The 16,250-nt window shown below is 33.7% G+C and overlaps 1 protein-coding gene across 1 annotated transcript in view; it reads right to left on the reverse strand.

Annotated features, from left to right (window-relative positions):
* Positions 1-4,753: 4,753 nt before the first annotated feature.
* LOC131953763 (dual 3',5'-cyclic-AMP and -GMP phosphodiesterase 11A) overlaps positions 4,754-16,250 on the reverse strand; it is a 121,221-nt gene continuing 109,724 nt past the window's right edge. The window contains exons 12-21 of the mRNA XM_059317121.1: positions 14,801-14,851; positions 14,497-14,643; positions 13,714-13,821; positions 12,925-13,034; positions 12,052-12,142; positions 11,175-11,275; positions 10,422-10,563; positions 9,866-9,940; positions 7,147-7,230; positions 4,754-5,611 (exon numbers count right to left, since the gene is read on the reverse strand). Of these exons, the coding sequence (XP_059173104.1) occupies positions 5,486-5,611; positions 7,147-7,230; positions 9,866-9,940; positions 10,422-10,563; positions 11,175-11,275; positions 12,052-12,142; positions 12,925-13,034; positions 13,714-13,821; positions 14,497-14,643; positions 14,801-14,851 (1,035 nt within the window). The 3' untranslated portion in view covers positions 4,754-5,485. The remainder of the gene's footprint in view (positions 5,612-7,146; positions 7,231-9,865; positions 9,941-10,421; positions 10,564-11,174; positions 11,276-12,051; positions 12,143-12,924; positions 13,035-13,713; positions 13,822-14,496; positions 14,644-14,800; positions 14,852-16,250) is intronic.

Consider the following 16,250-nt stretch of genomic DNA (forward strand, 5'->3'; position numbering starts at 1 on the left):
TATATTTCTTAAATTAGAAAATGACTTTCCATGTTCGTCCCTCAATAGTTTGAATGTTTTTGGTTTGATTTGATATTGTATCTTTGTAGACGTTTCTAATTTTACCCGTTTTACAACATGGTATACACAGTCTTGCAATTTTAATTAAATGCCGTATCGAGTTAAAACTTAGGTTTGGTAAGAAAATGAAGTAACACGTTTTACACCCAACTTTGCCTCCATATCCATATAGATATGTATCGTATAAAAAAATCTGACACTGTTAAGATGTGATGTCATTATTGACAATTCCTTCTGTGTGTTCACCATAATCTTTTCTAAGACACAAGGGCAGGTGAAGTAGAGTTTATCTGTTCATAGATGAAGGGATAGCGGGGTCAGTACTATGCCCAGCCGCTTTTGCTCTACCTAAAGTGAGTTTGGTACCCATCAGAGCTGGGGTGACGCATGGACATTCTACTGATTTTGAGCCTGGATTCGAACTTGAGACTTTCGCATTAGCATTCTATTTCATATGTATGTTATGTTTATTTAAAAGAAAATTAAAACACTTCTATATGTAAATGTAAATCATGAATATAATAAATGTGCGAAATGTAAATGATTGGAATATAGGGCAACCGGATAACTATATGGGAGATGAAGATTGCGCCGTCTACTGCAATGATGTCAACAAGTTGGGCGACACAAGTTGCTCAAATATGTATCCATATGTATGTGAAGTCATACCATCCTAAAGCGTATCCATATGTATGTGAAGTCATACCATCCTAAATTGTATATGTATATGAAGTCATACCATCCTAAAGTGTATCCATATGTATGTGAAGTATTACCATTCTATAGTGAATCCATATGAATGTGAAGTCATACCATTCTAAATTGTATATGTATGTGAAGTCATACCATCATAAAATGTATCCATATGTGTGTGAAGTCATACCATCCTAAAGTGTTTAAATATGTATTTGAAGTCATACCATCCTAAAATGTATCCATATGTATGTGAAGTCACACTATCCCAAAGTGTATAAATATGTATGTGAAGTCATAACATTCTAAAGTGTATCCATATGTATGTGAAGTCATACCATCCTAGATTATGTCAATATGTATGTGAAGTCTCACCATCTTAACGTGTATTAATATGCATGGGATGTCATACCATCCTAAATTGTATCAATATCTTCGTGAAGTAATACCATCCTAACATGTATTAATATGCCTGGGAAGTCATACCATCCTAAAGTTTATCAATATGTATATGAAATCATAACATTTAGAATCATGTGAATTCGGAAAAAAGTATGAAGATCTTACTGCTAAAGGTAATTTATTCATAAAACAAAAATTGAGATAACTGAGTTCATACTTTCAAATTATCAATTTAAGATTTTTTCATATTATTGTTTGAAACGGGCTTTAATAACTATCTCATCATCAAAATATGTAGACTAAGTAAATTCTAACAACAGAAGTTAAAATTGCTTGGATTGATTGTTATAAAAGTGCGACCTTAAACACTAAATTCTTCATATGTAGTTTAATTTTGTTTTCTATAAGGTTTAAATTTATTTGAGTATACAAAAAACCCACAATTTTTCATAATTTATAATTACCTATTTAAATATTCAGTACACTATATTACTCTTGCTTTTCTATAACAAGATGGCCTGATGATTGATAAAAAAATGTATCTTTTTTTTTATTTTCTGATATATTTTGCTTTTAATATAAGTTTTAAACTCGGTGTTTAAAACAAAGCAACAATTGGCTAATTGTTTCTTCAAATTAGATCTAGGTAATTATAATTAAACCATTCTAACACAAAAAAGCCATTTGGTTTCTCAAATAGGAAATGACCTTCTAAATAGACCGTAATACTAAAGGCAGATAAACCACTAGTAGCAGCAGTAATAATTATCAGTGACGCTCCGGAAAAATAAATTAATACTGGATAGTGAATTATTATTTCTCTATAGCTTTACGAAAGTACATCAGTATAAATGTGTCCATTAACATTTTTTGTGGGGGAATCCTCCATAGATATGCTAACAGTAGCCATCATAAAAAACATGAACATATTCGTAAGATTCCGAAATTTTATAAGGTCTAATTTTAAGTATCTATATATATAATTCTCTTCTGGGATCAGTTAGAAAACAAACTGCAAGCGCCTCCTTGCAGTCCCCTCTCTTTCTCTCTATCACTATCACTACCACCCCCACCCCACCCCAACATTGTCTGGTGAGCGGTGTTCACTCTAAATTTTTACAAAGCTAAATGTTTACAAATCGAAGAGCCGTACAGCCGGGTTTCTATTAGGGGCAGATAATTTACTTCGATTTTAAACTTACTGGAGGTAACTAAGAAATAACTAAGAGGAGGCTGCTTTCACGGGGGGGGGGGGGGGGGGGTGTAGGGTCGGGGTTAGGGGAAAGTGGGGGGGGGGGGGGGGTTAGTGTTTTAAAGCAAATATTTTCAGTGGCAGCATTGGTACTGTCGAATTTACAAATTATGAATTACTGAAAAGTAGAAAATAAAACAACTAAATAGCGGCGTATGATACGCTGCGGGTCGGCTCGTGAAATAATAATAATCTAACAAAATTTTAAGTTCAGGTCTTCACATTAATGTATATGGAATTCTTTTAAATATTTGTTCCTGTGAAAACACAAAATTTAACACCCCAAATATTTTTAAAAAGTCTTTTGTATACTAATTAAAAATCGGACTTGTTCCATACGATGCTTTTACTTTCACGGAAAGGACCATATCTCCATGTTAAAACGGTTTTTTGTATGATATGTTACAAAATATTGTAATGTTAGTTTAATTTTTTTTTAATGCTTGCATCTGTTCTAATCAAATTAGCTTTATTATAGTAATATTTTTTCAAGCACCGCTTTGTTTACAGTTCGATATTTTAAATGTACTAAAATAAAATTACAATAATGATTCATGTTATTAAATTATGTTTGTGTATATAAAGGATATGTATACATATACATATATATCTAAAATATTAAGACAATTGTCGAGTGCTTATGATGAAATTATTTAATTCAAATCAACATAAAATCAAATTAACATACCCAATACAGTGTATGTAACAAAATTCAAATATAGTTTAACATATCAATAACAATAGGTAAATGGAAGTGACATTTAAAACAATGCTTTTCTGTCAAATCATAAGCTATTGAAAATGTCTAAAATAAATAACTTCGTACTCTAACATGTTAATCGAATGAATCAAAAGAAAAACGTGATTATGATACGTCTTATGTGCAAAATATTAATGTTTACAGTAATTTGATAATTAATTAATTAATTAAACATTGGTGGTTGAACAATCAGGAGAACCACACTTAGGGCACACCTAATTTGTAGGTGAATTATGGAAATGACCAGCAAACTTTTAATCAGCTTGGGTTTTGGATAGGGTTAAAAGACTATGCATGATGAAATGACAACTATTGCAAGATAATATAAGGCCCGAAACTTTATTACAGTGTAATACGAGGTGGGATGATAAAACTAATTGAAAATCTAGGAAAATTAGTGTTCATGTTCAATACTAGTGCGTGTATAATTTCTATAATCTGTATTAAATTATATATAATCAGACACTTTTGCATAACACCCTATAAAAATTATGTTTATATTGTATGTAATTAGATTAGTTTAATTATTCAGGTATGTTGAATTAAGTCTTCATTGATAATTAATACTTCAATAACCGACACAACTATAAACTTATTTGGTAATGTAACATTTTCAAAATTTCTAGATTTTACTAACTCAGTTCATCAACTAAAGTTTAGAACAAGTATATATGTGTTGTATTTCATTGATAAGAAACTTAATTACTTTACAAATTAACTATTAAGGCTCTAGGGAAAAGGATAAATATAATTCTTCTTATGGGATATTGTTTTGTAGAGTATATATGGAGTAATAATAAAATAAAATAATTAGTTAATTTCACTTCATCACATTTGATGACGCTGTTTTAATCAAGATGATTAAGTATATATAAACAGATTAAAAGTTAAATTATAAAAAAACCGTGTGCATCAGTGTACTTTTACATCATAAAGACTCATCATGCTAAAAGTATACAAAAGAATTGTATGTAGACTTTTCAGGAACAAGGATAAAACCCTGATACCTAAATTATTATAAGTTAGCATCACCCCTATACAACCAGCTGGATTAATCATAGTTTGATACTTATCGAGTGTTCCCAGAAAAATTGGCAAATGGAAAACTGCGCAACGGAAATCTGAACAAATAGAAAACACGTAAATACAAACTAATTATACTAATACTCTTTAATTTTGTCATATTTCGTGGTAATACGTTTTATTATGCTACAGTGTACATTTAGTCACTTTTTATTCATGTCTAGAAATGCTTGTTTTAAGAAAACAAAAAAAAAAATATTTGCGAAAACTTTGCGCGCTTTTTTTGTGCGCAGTTTTCTGTTGCATGGTTTTCCGATGTGCATCTTTCCGGTCACCTTATCATTATCAACAGACGTTAGGCCTCCGTCTAGTTGATTTACAATCGATAATTATTGTCCTGTATGATACAATTTTACATCAGCAACGTACATTTCTGGTAATATTTAAAAGCCCATGGTGTTGCTCGACAGTTCACTCTACCGGCTGTACTACTAGACTTCGGGGGGGGGGGGGGGCATTTTACATATAGGCAGTGAAGAAAACGGAAGGTAGTTTTCTTCCACGAAGCTAATAAATAATGGGTTGTGTCACATCAGGCAGGCCACACCCACTCACACGTCATATAATCAATCATTATGTGACTTCTATAAACAAACAATACAATACAATACGTTACTTTGTAATATCATAATGTAGGAGTCTGACAATAACTAAACTAGCTGTGGTATCAAATAAATGTTTTAATGTATTGCATGCTGTTCAGCTCACCTAGAAGAAATGGGCTAGATAAAATAAGATTGTAGGAAGTACGCATTGGTAAATGTAACTTTAAACTATAAACCGTAAAATTATCAATACATTTTAAGTGATCCAAAATTCAACAAGTTCAACATATTTAAAAAATCAATAATAATAATCAATAATAAATATCAAATCAATATCCTTGGCAGAATGAAATAATAACACATTTCAGAAGTGGTAACTCTTCAGTTTGCAAGACACAATTCTGTGATTATTTCCCCTTTCCATTAGAAAAATGTCCCGTAACTCCGAGAAACAAAACGTTTAGAGTTGTTCCACCTGTGAAGTTTTTTTTTTTCAGGCTAGTATTCAAAGCCAATACAGCTATGATTCAACATTACGTTTGTTGATATGAGCTAGTAAACACCGATGACTAAACACCCTTGTTATACAACGACACCACTAGGTGCTAGTCTATGAATGTCATCCTCAGATGTCATATCTCTAGTTGGCATTTCAGCCAGTGCTCACAGTCTGTCTGCACACATCTCGCCCTACACACCAGTTTCCAGAATCGCGTGTTTGCTCAGACGCTCGGCGTCCAGCCTTTCCCACCGAGACCTGTTTTCCAAGAGTCCATCGAGCATGGGCTGAAAGGCGTTGTCCAACTTCACTAGAGCCTGCGGAAATTATGAGGCAACAGGTAAATCATTAGAAAAACGAGTTGAATGTAATTATGTAACACGTATAATGGACAACGTGGTCGAATGGTAGAGCTATTAGCTGCTAGACAGATGGTCTCGAGTTTGAAATTAGCTTCGGCTCGGGGGTCATCCATAAATGACGTCAAGCTTTTTTTTTTCAAGATTTTTATCGTTCCCCTCCCCTCCATAACATATTGTCAAAAAAGGACAGACCCCCCTCCCCCTAAATCGACGTTACACCTCATCCTACAACCCCCCCCCGTCGAAATTGCAGTTTAATTTTTCTTAAAACATCAATATTTTTCGGAATTTTGTCTGAACTCTGTCAACATAGGGAATTTTAATCAATTTCTATTACAATTTATTAAAACAGCTTTTTTAAACGCGAAATAACGGTTAAAATACGTTTTCTAACATTGTTTTTATAATGCAAAAATTGTGACGTCACACCATCTGACCCCCCCCCCATCCCCCTCGTCACACAATGTCACAAAATTACGGAACCCACTCCCTCTTCGAGTGTGACGTCATTTATGGATGACCCACTTGTGAGTTAGTCCCCCAAAGTTAGTGCTAGTGGTTTTGTTTTGGAACTTAAAAAAACTTATCGGTGATAATAGCAAACGCGTAGAATCTATAATTTTTGTACACATTATAAATTATAAATATATTTTATTTAAAATCACAAAAAAACGTTTTAATAACAAGCACACAAAAGTAGATAATAAATTAGACACTACCATTTAAATAACTTTAAAGAAAAGCGTGGGTCACTTAAGTACCTATTGGATACCTTTACTAATATTTGAGAAGAGACCCACGCTTTTATTTATAGTTATTTAAATAGTAGTGTATAATTAATTTTTTTACTTTTTAGTGCATTATTACATAAAAGCTTGTTATTAAAACCTTTTTTTAAAGAATTTTTTCCCCAGTACTTTACATGTTTTATTTACAATAGAGTTACATGACTAAAAACCATTGTCAAGTTTATAGCTAAAATCTCAGTAAAGTATTATGGGATGGCGTAGTCTAGTGGTAAAGAACTAGACTGCTGACCCGACTAAAAACCATTGCGCGCCTGTTGAACGTGATGACGCGCTTTTGTCGTAGAGACCCCCTCCTCGCTCCACGCCCAAGACGCGTGATGACGCGTGAAGATAGAACTGCCTACTAATACGGTCCAAATTTAAATTAATTCATAAAAAATTAAATTAGGCGACCAATTAAGTTCAATTGAATGTCACGATACATTGTCTTCATGTCTTGACCCACGTACCAACTACGAATCGTATCTGTCAGTTAGAAGTGCCGGTAATTTCACACGGGCGTTTCGATCTAGACAGACAGACAGACTGACGACAGACAGAGGAAGTGAGGTAAATGAAAGCTTGTAAAAAAGGGATACCCTTTAAAAACGATTCAATTGTTTTAACAGTTTATACTTAAATTTTTAAAAACATGTATCTAATGTTAAATTAAAAATCTATATAAAATAACAAAAGATTTACTTTATAAAGCGGCAGGCAGATTCCATCAATCCAGGCCAGCTGTAAGTTCGCCACTTCGTCCCTTTTGTCTCTGTCCATACAAGCCTGAGTAAGCGGAAACAAATTTTGTATATTTTTATTTGCTATGGCAATAATTTTATACGTGTTGGCATACTATTGGGTTTTTTCGTCTCAGACATGTAATTTACAGCGTCAGTGTTTTCATACTGTAATGGTTTCTGTTTCCTATTTGTTTAATGCCATTGTTCATTCGCAGGGAGTAGCACGACCCTTCCCGGCGGCCGGGGACAAGCTTTCGATTTGCACCCCCTCCCTCGAAATTTTCATTTGCACCCCCCTCTCAAACTTTCGATTTGCACCCCCCTCGAACTTTTCTTTTGCACCCCCCCCCCCCCCCTCGAACTTTTCAATTTGCACCTTCTCAAACTTTCAATTTCGCGACCTTTCATATGTCCTCCCCCCCCCCCCCCCCGCTCCCCCCCTCGCTACGCCTCTGTTCATTTGTTAAAGACCCAATCGCTAGTTAGCGAGTAACAAATTGCAGTATATAAAGTAAGGCACGAATACGTTAAAAGAAATGTATAGTATAAAAATACACTAAGAAATAATTATGTTTGCTTGTAACTTTAATATTTTTAAAAATTGTAAGAATGGTTTTACTTTGAATATAATGTGCTGGTTACTTCCCATTTCAACGAATTAAGGTAATCAGGGGATAAAACTCACAAATAAGTTTACAAAAACCTTTACCGATACACACTAATGTAACAACAGTACGATTAAAAAAAATATTTATCATTTCCTATTACAACAAATACTAATATATCAAAATGTTTAGAGAATGTGGCTAAATATTAAATACATAATTATTCTTTTAACTCTAGTTCAAATTAAAAACATTTTCGATATTGTATTTAAAAAACATGTAGACCTAATAAAGCGTATGTACTAAATAATATCTAGGTACTTCACTTGTATTTATCTAATCTAAAAGTATCAAATAAATAATTATTAGAACATCCTATATGACAACTTAACTGTCCTTCATTGTTACTATTATATGCATATAAAATAAATAAATAAAAAAAAAATAAATAAATAAAAAAAAAATAATAATTATTACTGATTTAAATGTTTAAAACAATTAAATTAATAAAAAAATAAAAAAAAAAAGGAAAAAAAAAATTAACTGAGGACTGTATAGATATAGATGTTTGAAAGGGAAGAGTGTTTGCTTTTACGTGTCTCATTGTAATAACATAGCTTTTCCGATTGCTTAAAATTTGTATCATTTTAATTCTCTGTAATCCCAAATTCATTTCAGCTCTACTTTAAAAAAAAACAAATTCCCCCTCTATTCCCCCCCCCCCCCCCCTCGTCCCCTCAGCCCACCTCGTCGAGAAAAAAATCCCTTGAATCATCATTTAATTACACATTTGCATTTTCAGTTTCAGGTTGGTTTTTAATTTTTATTTTTTTCTTTATATTTAGACGTTTTGTATTAGATCTATGTATAAGTAAACCATCTTAAATGAATGAAAGCAGGCTACAAGTAAGAAAGAAATATTACTATTGTAAATCTGTATCAGTCCTCACAAGCCGATGATGAAAACTGTAATACTAAAGCGAACACACAACTGACGCTATAAATTACGTGTCTGAGGCACACAAAAAAAAGAAGAGAGAAAAAAAAGTATGTACTACATATGAAAAGGTCGCTGGAAACCAAAATAATAACGAGAAGCAAGACCCTTAATATTATAATATCGACAGAGTTATAACACTAAACAAACTCCCTAAGTAAAGATACAGTTCAGATCTAGAGCAAAAAACAAGGACGGTAACTATCTATAGACAATTTGGAACAGAAGAGTTAGAGCAAATCACAAGGTACAGTTCACTGGACAGACGCTAGACTTGATTTATAACAGACGACTCGACAACGTCAGCATTAAAACACATACACCATAAATAGCAACACCACAACGTAGAGAACATATGACACAGCTTTGCCCGCCTGGCCCACCCCATCCTAACCTAATCATCACACTTTCCCCGCCCCTAAACCCCACGCCCCCAAAACGCCATATCCTATTGTCCCGCATCTCCTTCGCCCCCTTAACTCTACACAACCCCACCCTCCCCACACACACACCCACCCGCTTCGGGTCCAATGTTGTTGTTTTTTTAAAGCAGTTATAAAAAAAAAATTTTGTGCGATTATTTAAATGTCTTAGGTATTTTCTTTAGTTTTACATATTACTAAGTTTATATTTCTTTTTAAACAACTTGTACATGATCCCATTTTAATTCGGTCGCACATTGATTTTGATTCGAATACAATAGTACTCGGCTTCAAAAAACAAGAAACGGGAAAAATAAAAATAAAAATTTAGTTTCAGTGTTGAAAAAAATAATAATTTCAAAGCACTTAACTTAATTATGATTATCGATTAATACATGTGTGAGTAGATCTAATTGATCTTAATAATCTAAAATGTCAAATTCTAACGAATTCCCAAAAAAAACAGTATTGTGCTTGGTATATATTTTTAACCTACTCTAATATATCACACACTTAATTGCATAAGCATATGTCAAGTCCATAAGTACAGTACCGACAATTGTAATTAAAGGAATATATTTCGTTCCTCCACTCCTACCTAGTATTACTGTCAATGCTAATTACATAGTGTCAACAAAACAAAAGTCTAATGACCTGGGGCTGGATATTTAATTCATTCTTTTCCTTATCGCCTTGATCAAAGAACTCTGTGATGACTAGATCTGAGACCTGTATAGAACACAATATTGAAATTGTTAACAAATTTATAGAACACAACATTGGAATTGTTAACAAATTTATAGAACACAACATTGGAATTGTTAACAAATTTATAGAACACAACATTGGAATTGTTAACAAATTTATAGAACACAACATTGGAATTGTTAACAAATTTATAGAACACAACATTGGAATCGTTAACAAATTTATAGAACACAACATTGGATTTGTTAACAAATTTATAGAACACAACGTTGAAATTGTTAACAAATTTATAGAACACAACATTGGAATTGTTAACAAATTTACAAAGCACAACAGCGGAATTGTTAACAAATCAGAGACCTGTATAAAACATAAAATTGGCATTGTTAACAAATATTTCATTTGCAAGTGCTAATTTTGAATACCAGAATTTGAATTAAAAAGCAGCCTTTGAATGGCTTTAATTGCTACTACTAAAGGTAAAACAAAAATGTGTGTAAACCTTTCTTTGCACTTCCCAGGGTTTAGTAATAGCAGCAATATCACAGGCAGTCATTAAAATACTTCTGAAAGTCTCCTTAGATTCGCGGTCATCGAAGGATCTTTGTCCTGAATCAACCATGGCAAAAAATTTCCCTCTAAGTCTGGAGAGAAAAGATTTAAGAGTTCTTTAGAATCACAACAGTGTAAATAATTGTTAACTATACAAGCGTGTGCACATAAGGTATACATTTCCTAAACAAAATATTGTTAATACTCTGCATATTTGTGAATATTTAGAGGATTGCTAAGCACCACATGGTGGTACATTTATTCTTTACAATTAGGATATATTGAGCAGTCACTCTAATGTTGTTGTTTTTTAAAGTCTATATGACCACTTATAACAGTAAGCAGGTTAAAGTATTATTTATTATTATCGTTAACTTTAAAATTTTACTATAAACATAAAAAACTCTGCTGCATCTAATCCCAATCATCTTGACTATAGTGAATCGTTAACTTTAAAAAAAATTCTAATATAAACTCAGGAACTCGACTGTATCTGACCACAATCTTCTTGACTATAGCGAATCTTTAACTTTAAAAAAAAATTCTACTATAAACTGATGAACTCTACTGCATCCTACCACAATCTTCTTGGCAATAGCGAATCGTTACCTTTTAAATTTTGCTATGAACATAGAAACCTCACTGCATGTAACCACAAGCTTCTTGAGGGGAGATACACCTTCACTAAATAAAAAAAACTTACTGTATATGTAAAGAAAGATCTGTGGCAAGGATGGCGTGTTTTAATAATTTGGTCACCTCACTGAAATCCTCAGAGCCCAAGTTCCCAAATAGATTTGTTCCCTGAGAACAATTGTCAGCAGTTGAGTAACAGAAACATAGTTTTATATGACGAAATGTATTACAGTGTGTTCTTAAGAAGAGGCGTCGCGAGGCGGGATTCGGGGGTGCGGACGGTACCATGTGACCCCATTTGGGGTGGGGGTGACACCATGAGGGTACCGCATCGGGTAACACCCTGCCTAGCGACACCACTGTTTTTAAATATCTCATGTTGATAACTGTGTATCATTACTAATATCAAAATTAAATTGTTATTAAAGAGTGCCTTCTCATCCACTGTTTAGTTACATCATTATTTCTATTATACTAATAAATCAATCTCGTTTAGATGCTAGCCCAGTGGTTCTCAACCTGGGTTCATCGAACCCCAGAGGTTCAACAGAAGACACACACTTAACCGACTCATATGATTCGCAATCGGATTTCGTTAGTTCGGACGATAAAAGGGTTTAGTGAATGGTGAATAGTGAATGCGCATTTAAAACTGGTGGGGTTTGGTACCTCCACAACGGTTAAGAACCACTGTGCTAAGTGAACTAGTGACTTGGGGAAGTATGAGTCCACCCAACTCACGTTAGAGAACTCACATTAGATAAACAAAGGCGTCTACAAATAATGCTGACCACACTATCTCTTCATATGCCGAGGTCTCAGAAACAGTCAAACTCAACTTCATCTGCCCCATCTGTCTTAGTCACGAACGGAAAAAAGATGATGATGACTAAGTTATTCTAAGATAAATATCTATATCATTGTTCTTAATTCGTCCATCTTACCCCACTATTTAGTATCATGACAGCGTGATTAAAGTGATGATGTTCAAGTGTAGCGTTAGTCCCATAAAGCTGAGAAAGAGCTGAACTTGATCTAAAGAAACCAAAGTTACAAAGAGAGAAATCAATGCTAGTAAGTTTATAAAATTTATGATTGAATGTGTTCTACAGAAGTGACAAGTAAAGGTTGTTTTTATGTAAGATCCATTTTAGGACAAAATAAAATTTGATACACCTTACTGATTATTTTCACGATTTCAGAAATAATCATGAGTAAAAAAAAATATAAATAGTGACTTGAAACTCAAAACCGCTACGTAGCAAGGGTTAAAAAATATTAGTCCGATATTGTTAGCAAAAATTATACATCATAACGTATTTAGCTTATCTATTCAATTATTTTTAAATGCGATTATTCTCATTTCTAATACCAATAATAATTTTAAAGTAAGGGAACAAGAACTGAAAGGTTCTAAATAGTAAGAGGGAATATCACCATGTAGAACATGTTTAACTCCCCATTTGCTTTAGTATGTGAGGAAGGAAGAGTGGGTTTAAAAAATAGAAGCAAAGACCTGTCAACAAGGAACCTTTTATTTGTAGTTGGAAATTATATTTATTGATTACTCTATTCATTAAAAAAATATTTGAGTACCTAACATTTTCTTCTTTTGAAGAAAATGAATATTTACTTATTTATAAATACTATATATAGGCTATATATATATATATATATATATATATATATATATATATATATATATATATATATATATATATATATATATATATATATATATATATATACATAAATATATATATATATATACAATTCTACAGTAAAATTAAGAGTTTGGGTTTATTAAGATTGTTTACTTTTGTTGAAAGGCGTTGTTGGTTCCCCTATGGTCCAGGTCGTGACAGAGACAAGCGACCAGTAGAGCCAGAGTTTCATTATCTGACAGATAATTGTGACATGGACATTGCTGAAAAAGATACGATTTTCTTTGAAAATGTCTAATTTTATGAAATAAAATTGTATCATCTCATTTTGCTCTTCTAGAACACTTGTGAAACAAGTTTCTTTAATTTTACTAAATAGTTAAAAGTTTTTGTAAATAATTAGATCAGGATTTCCCAACCCCGTGCCCACGAGCGCCATGGCGCCCGCCGAACGATTCGTATGTGCCCGCCTCTCACTATTCGACAGAGACAGAATTTTTTTATAAACATTATTGAATGGGTGAAGGGGATGGAATTCGAAAGTTTGAGGGGAGGGGGGTGCAAATCGAAAATTTGAGGGGGGGGGGGGGGGGGTGTGCAAATCGAAAGTTAGAGGGGGGGGTGCAAATCGAAAGTTTTGTCCCCGGGTGACGGGAAGGGTCGCTACGCCTCTGAAAGGAGTTTGTCGATTTAAAATAGGTGGTGCCCGCCACCCTACCGAAAATTTAGATTGTGCTCTAGAGTCAAAAAAGGTTGGGAACCCCTGAATTAGATTTTAACCTGTGCTAAAGGGAATTAAAAATTGAATAACTCCACTTTGATTAAATATTGAATTACTTCCCTTTGATTACAACCAACCCCTTGTTTCTTCAGTAAGCTCAGAGTAATTGACCTTTATAAGCTGTTTGGGTTTATTTTTAGATACGGTACCACCAGACTGACCTGCATAATGGCAAACATGACTTGACATACATTGAAAGCGTGTCTCCAGTTATGGTAGGCGACATTTCTGTAGTTCTTCCTGACGGTTAGCAACCAGCGACATATCGTCTGTTCAAACAAAAACAAAATTACCAGTTTGTCTTTGGTATAGGATGCACAATACATAAAGCCAATAAGCTAATAAACAAGATATTCTTTTCTCATAAGAAACGATGTTGCGTGTTAGCTTTCTCTGATCTAAAATACTATGTCCATTAATGTTTTTGAATGTTGAAGTCTAGAGGATTATGTAATGCACAAGAAAAATCAATGTCTGTAATGTAGGCCTGCTTATATGACTAGGTAATTTTAATGTGATTCTCGTAATTTATTTATTTTTTAAATCGCAATATTTTTGTAGTAAAAATAGTGTCGCGTGTTGTGTTGGAGATTAATTTCCTTGAATTATTAAAATACCAGAAGAAGCTATTTCAGGGGCGTAGCGAAGGTGGGGGGGGCATACATATGTCCCAGGGTGCCGACTCTAGGGGCGCCAAAATGGGTTGGAAAAAAAATTGAAAGCTCGTTTTAGCTGCAGTTTTGAATTACAATCATAAAAAAATGGGGGGGGGGGGCGCAAAATTGAAAGTTCGTCCCCGGGCGCCGGGGGAGGGGTCTCTACGCCTCTGAGCAATTTCATGTTAAAATAAAGTAAACGTTACAGTTATAGACTAGAGGCGGTGGGTAAAACAATCTCTTTTTATGATACAGTAATGTAGGCACAAGACGTGACCCTAAACATACCTCGTAGTCAATGCGGAATTTCTTCATGAGACCCAGGTCATTGAACATTCGAATAGAAGCGACCATCATCTGGTCATTGTCTAGCGAGAAGTCGTTGAAGGTGAACTCTGTGAGTCTCAGCTCGTGTGCTTCAGGTACGTGCTTTTCCTGACCAAAGAAATGAGCAAAAATGCATGAGCAAACTAAAGGGAGATAAATACTGTTTCAATTTTTTAAAGACGTGGTATTAATGTCCCTTATTAACATATCAATTTCAAGATGAAGTATTAAAAAATGTTAGTGTGCGTAAAAATTAACTCGTTACCTTAAATTTTGTAACTTCTTCGTGGGGGACTGACGCATGGTAAGACAAAACCTGGGGGGGGATATTAAATAACCATTGATACAAAACCAAACTGTAACTAAGATAACCATCCATGGTAGGCCAATCAGTAATTAAAGTAAGCATCAATACTAAGCCAATCAGTAATTAAGATAAGCATCAATACTAAGCCAATCAGTAATTAAAGTAAGCATCAATACTAAGCTAATCAGTAATTAAACTATTTAAACGTAAAAAATAAAAATAAAACCATTATTATTGTATATTTTTAGCGCAATTTCCATACGGACAATTGCGATTATTAACTCGTCATTTCTGGATGGATGTATGGATGGATGTGTGTCCGCAGCTCTAAGTGGTATCTCCTCCTCAACGAAGCAATATCGAGGACTAGTTCCTAAAGCAAATATGTTAAGCAAGTTCCAAGGATGATTGTGGGCCAAAAAAATTCCCGGAATTCCTTCCTGGATTTCCCGGAAAAGCCAAAAAACCTCGAACAAATGCAGTTTTTGCTCCATATCTCGGCAACCAGACCACTTAGCGACTTGAAACATTTACCAATCGATTCCTGCCATAATTTAGAACAATATTGCCGAAGAAAGTTTTCGAAAATTTCCTTTCGTTCGGTCACAAAAAAATATTTACTACTTTTTTAAACTGAGCATCTTGTAGGCCTAGGAAGAACATTTAAACTGAGCATCGTGTAGGTTTTAGCGCGAAAAAATATCCTTTCGTTCGGTCACAAAAAAATAAAAAATTGTTATGGATAACATAAGGAAATTGCGCTTAAATTGTCACTAGACTTTTTATTAACTTGTTTGTATATTACTGTTACAATTTTCTAGTCTGCTGTTATTCCTTAAATTAACTCAAATAAACCTTATTTCAATAGCATTCTTAATCTTGTACTGATTACTATTCTACGATGATACGTTGGGCTATTTTTTCGGTTGATATGACTGTAGGGCTCAAATTATTTTCTTTTCATGCAGTTTGTAAAGCGATTTTGAAGTTGAATAATTTAAATTATCAACCACGTAATCGTTAAAGCTTAAGTTAAAGCCTGGGTTTTGGACAGAGGATGTAGTGACTAGAAAGTAGCTGTAGTTAATCCTAAAAGCACAATACATCCTTTTATTTTAGCCAGAAGAGACACAATATCTGTTAAAAAGTTAAAGGTGTAAATAAACACTTGAAATACACCTATCCTTGTGAATCCATCAGGATTTATCGTTTTGTTCACACAAGACACTGTCACCATGTTATGCTTTGTTTAAAAACATTTTAATTCACAGAACGAAATTTCTATTGGCTTTAATTCAATTCGTTTATTATTAATTATACACGCCTAAATCTCATGCTAGCCCAGGCGTCGGCAACCTGCGGCTCGCGAGCCGCATGCGGCTCTTTTGATGTCCGGATGCGGCTATCC

This window comes from Physella acuta, unplaced genomic scaffold (genome assembly GCF_028476545.2).
Source record: "Physella acuta isolate Inbredline_101_S28 unplaced genomic scaffold, ASM2847654v3 ptg000949l, whole genome shotgun sequence".
Lineage (NCBI taxonomy): Eukaryota > Metazoa > Mollusca > Gastropoda > Physidae > Physella > Physella acuta.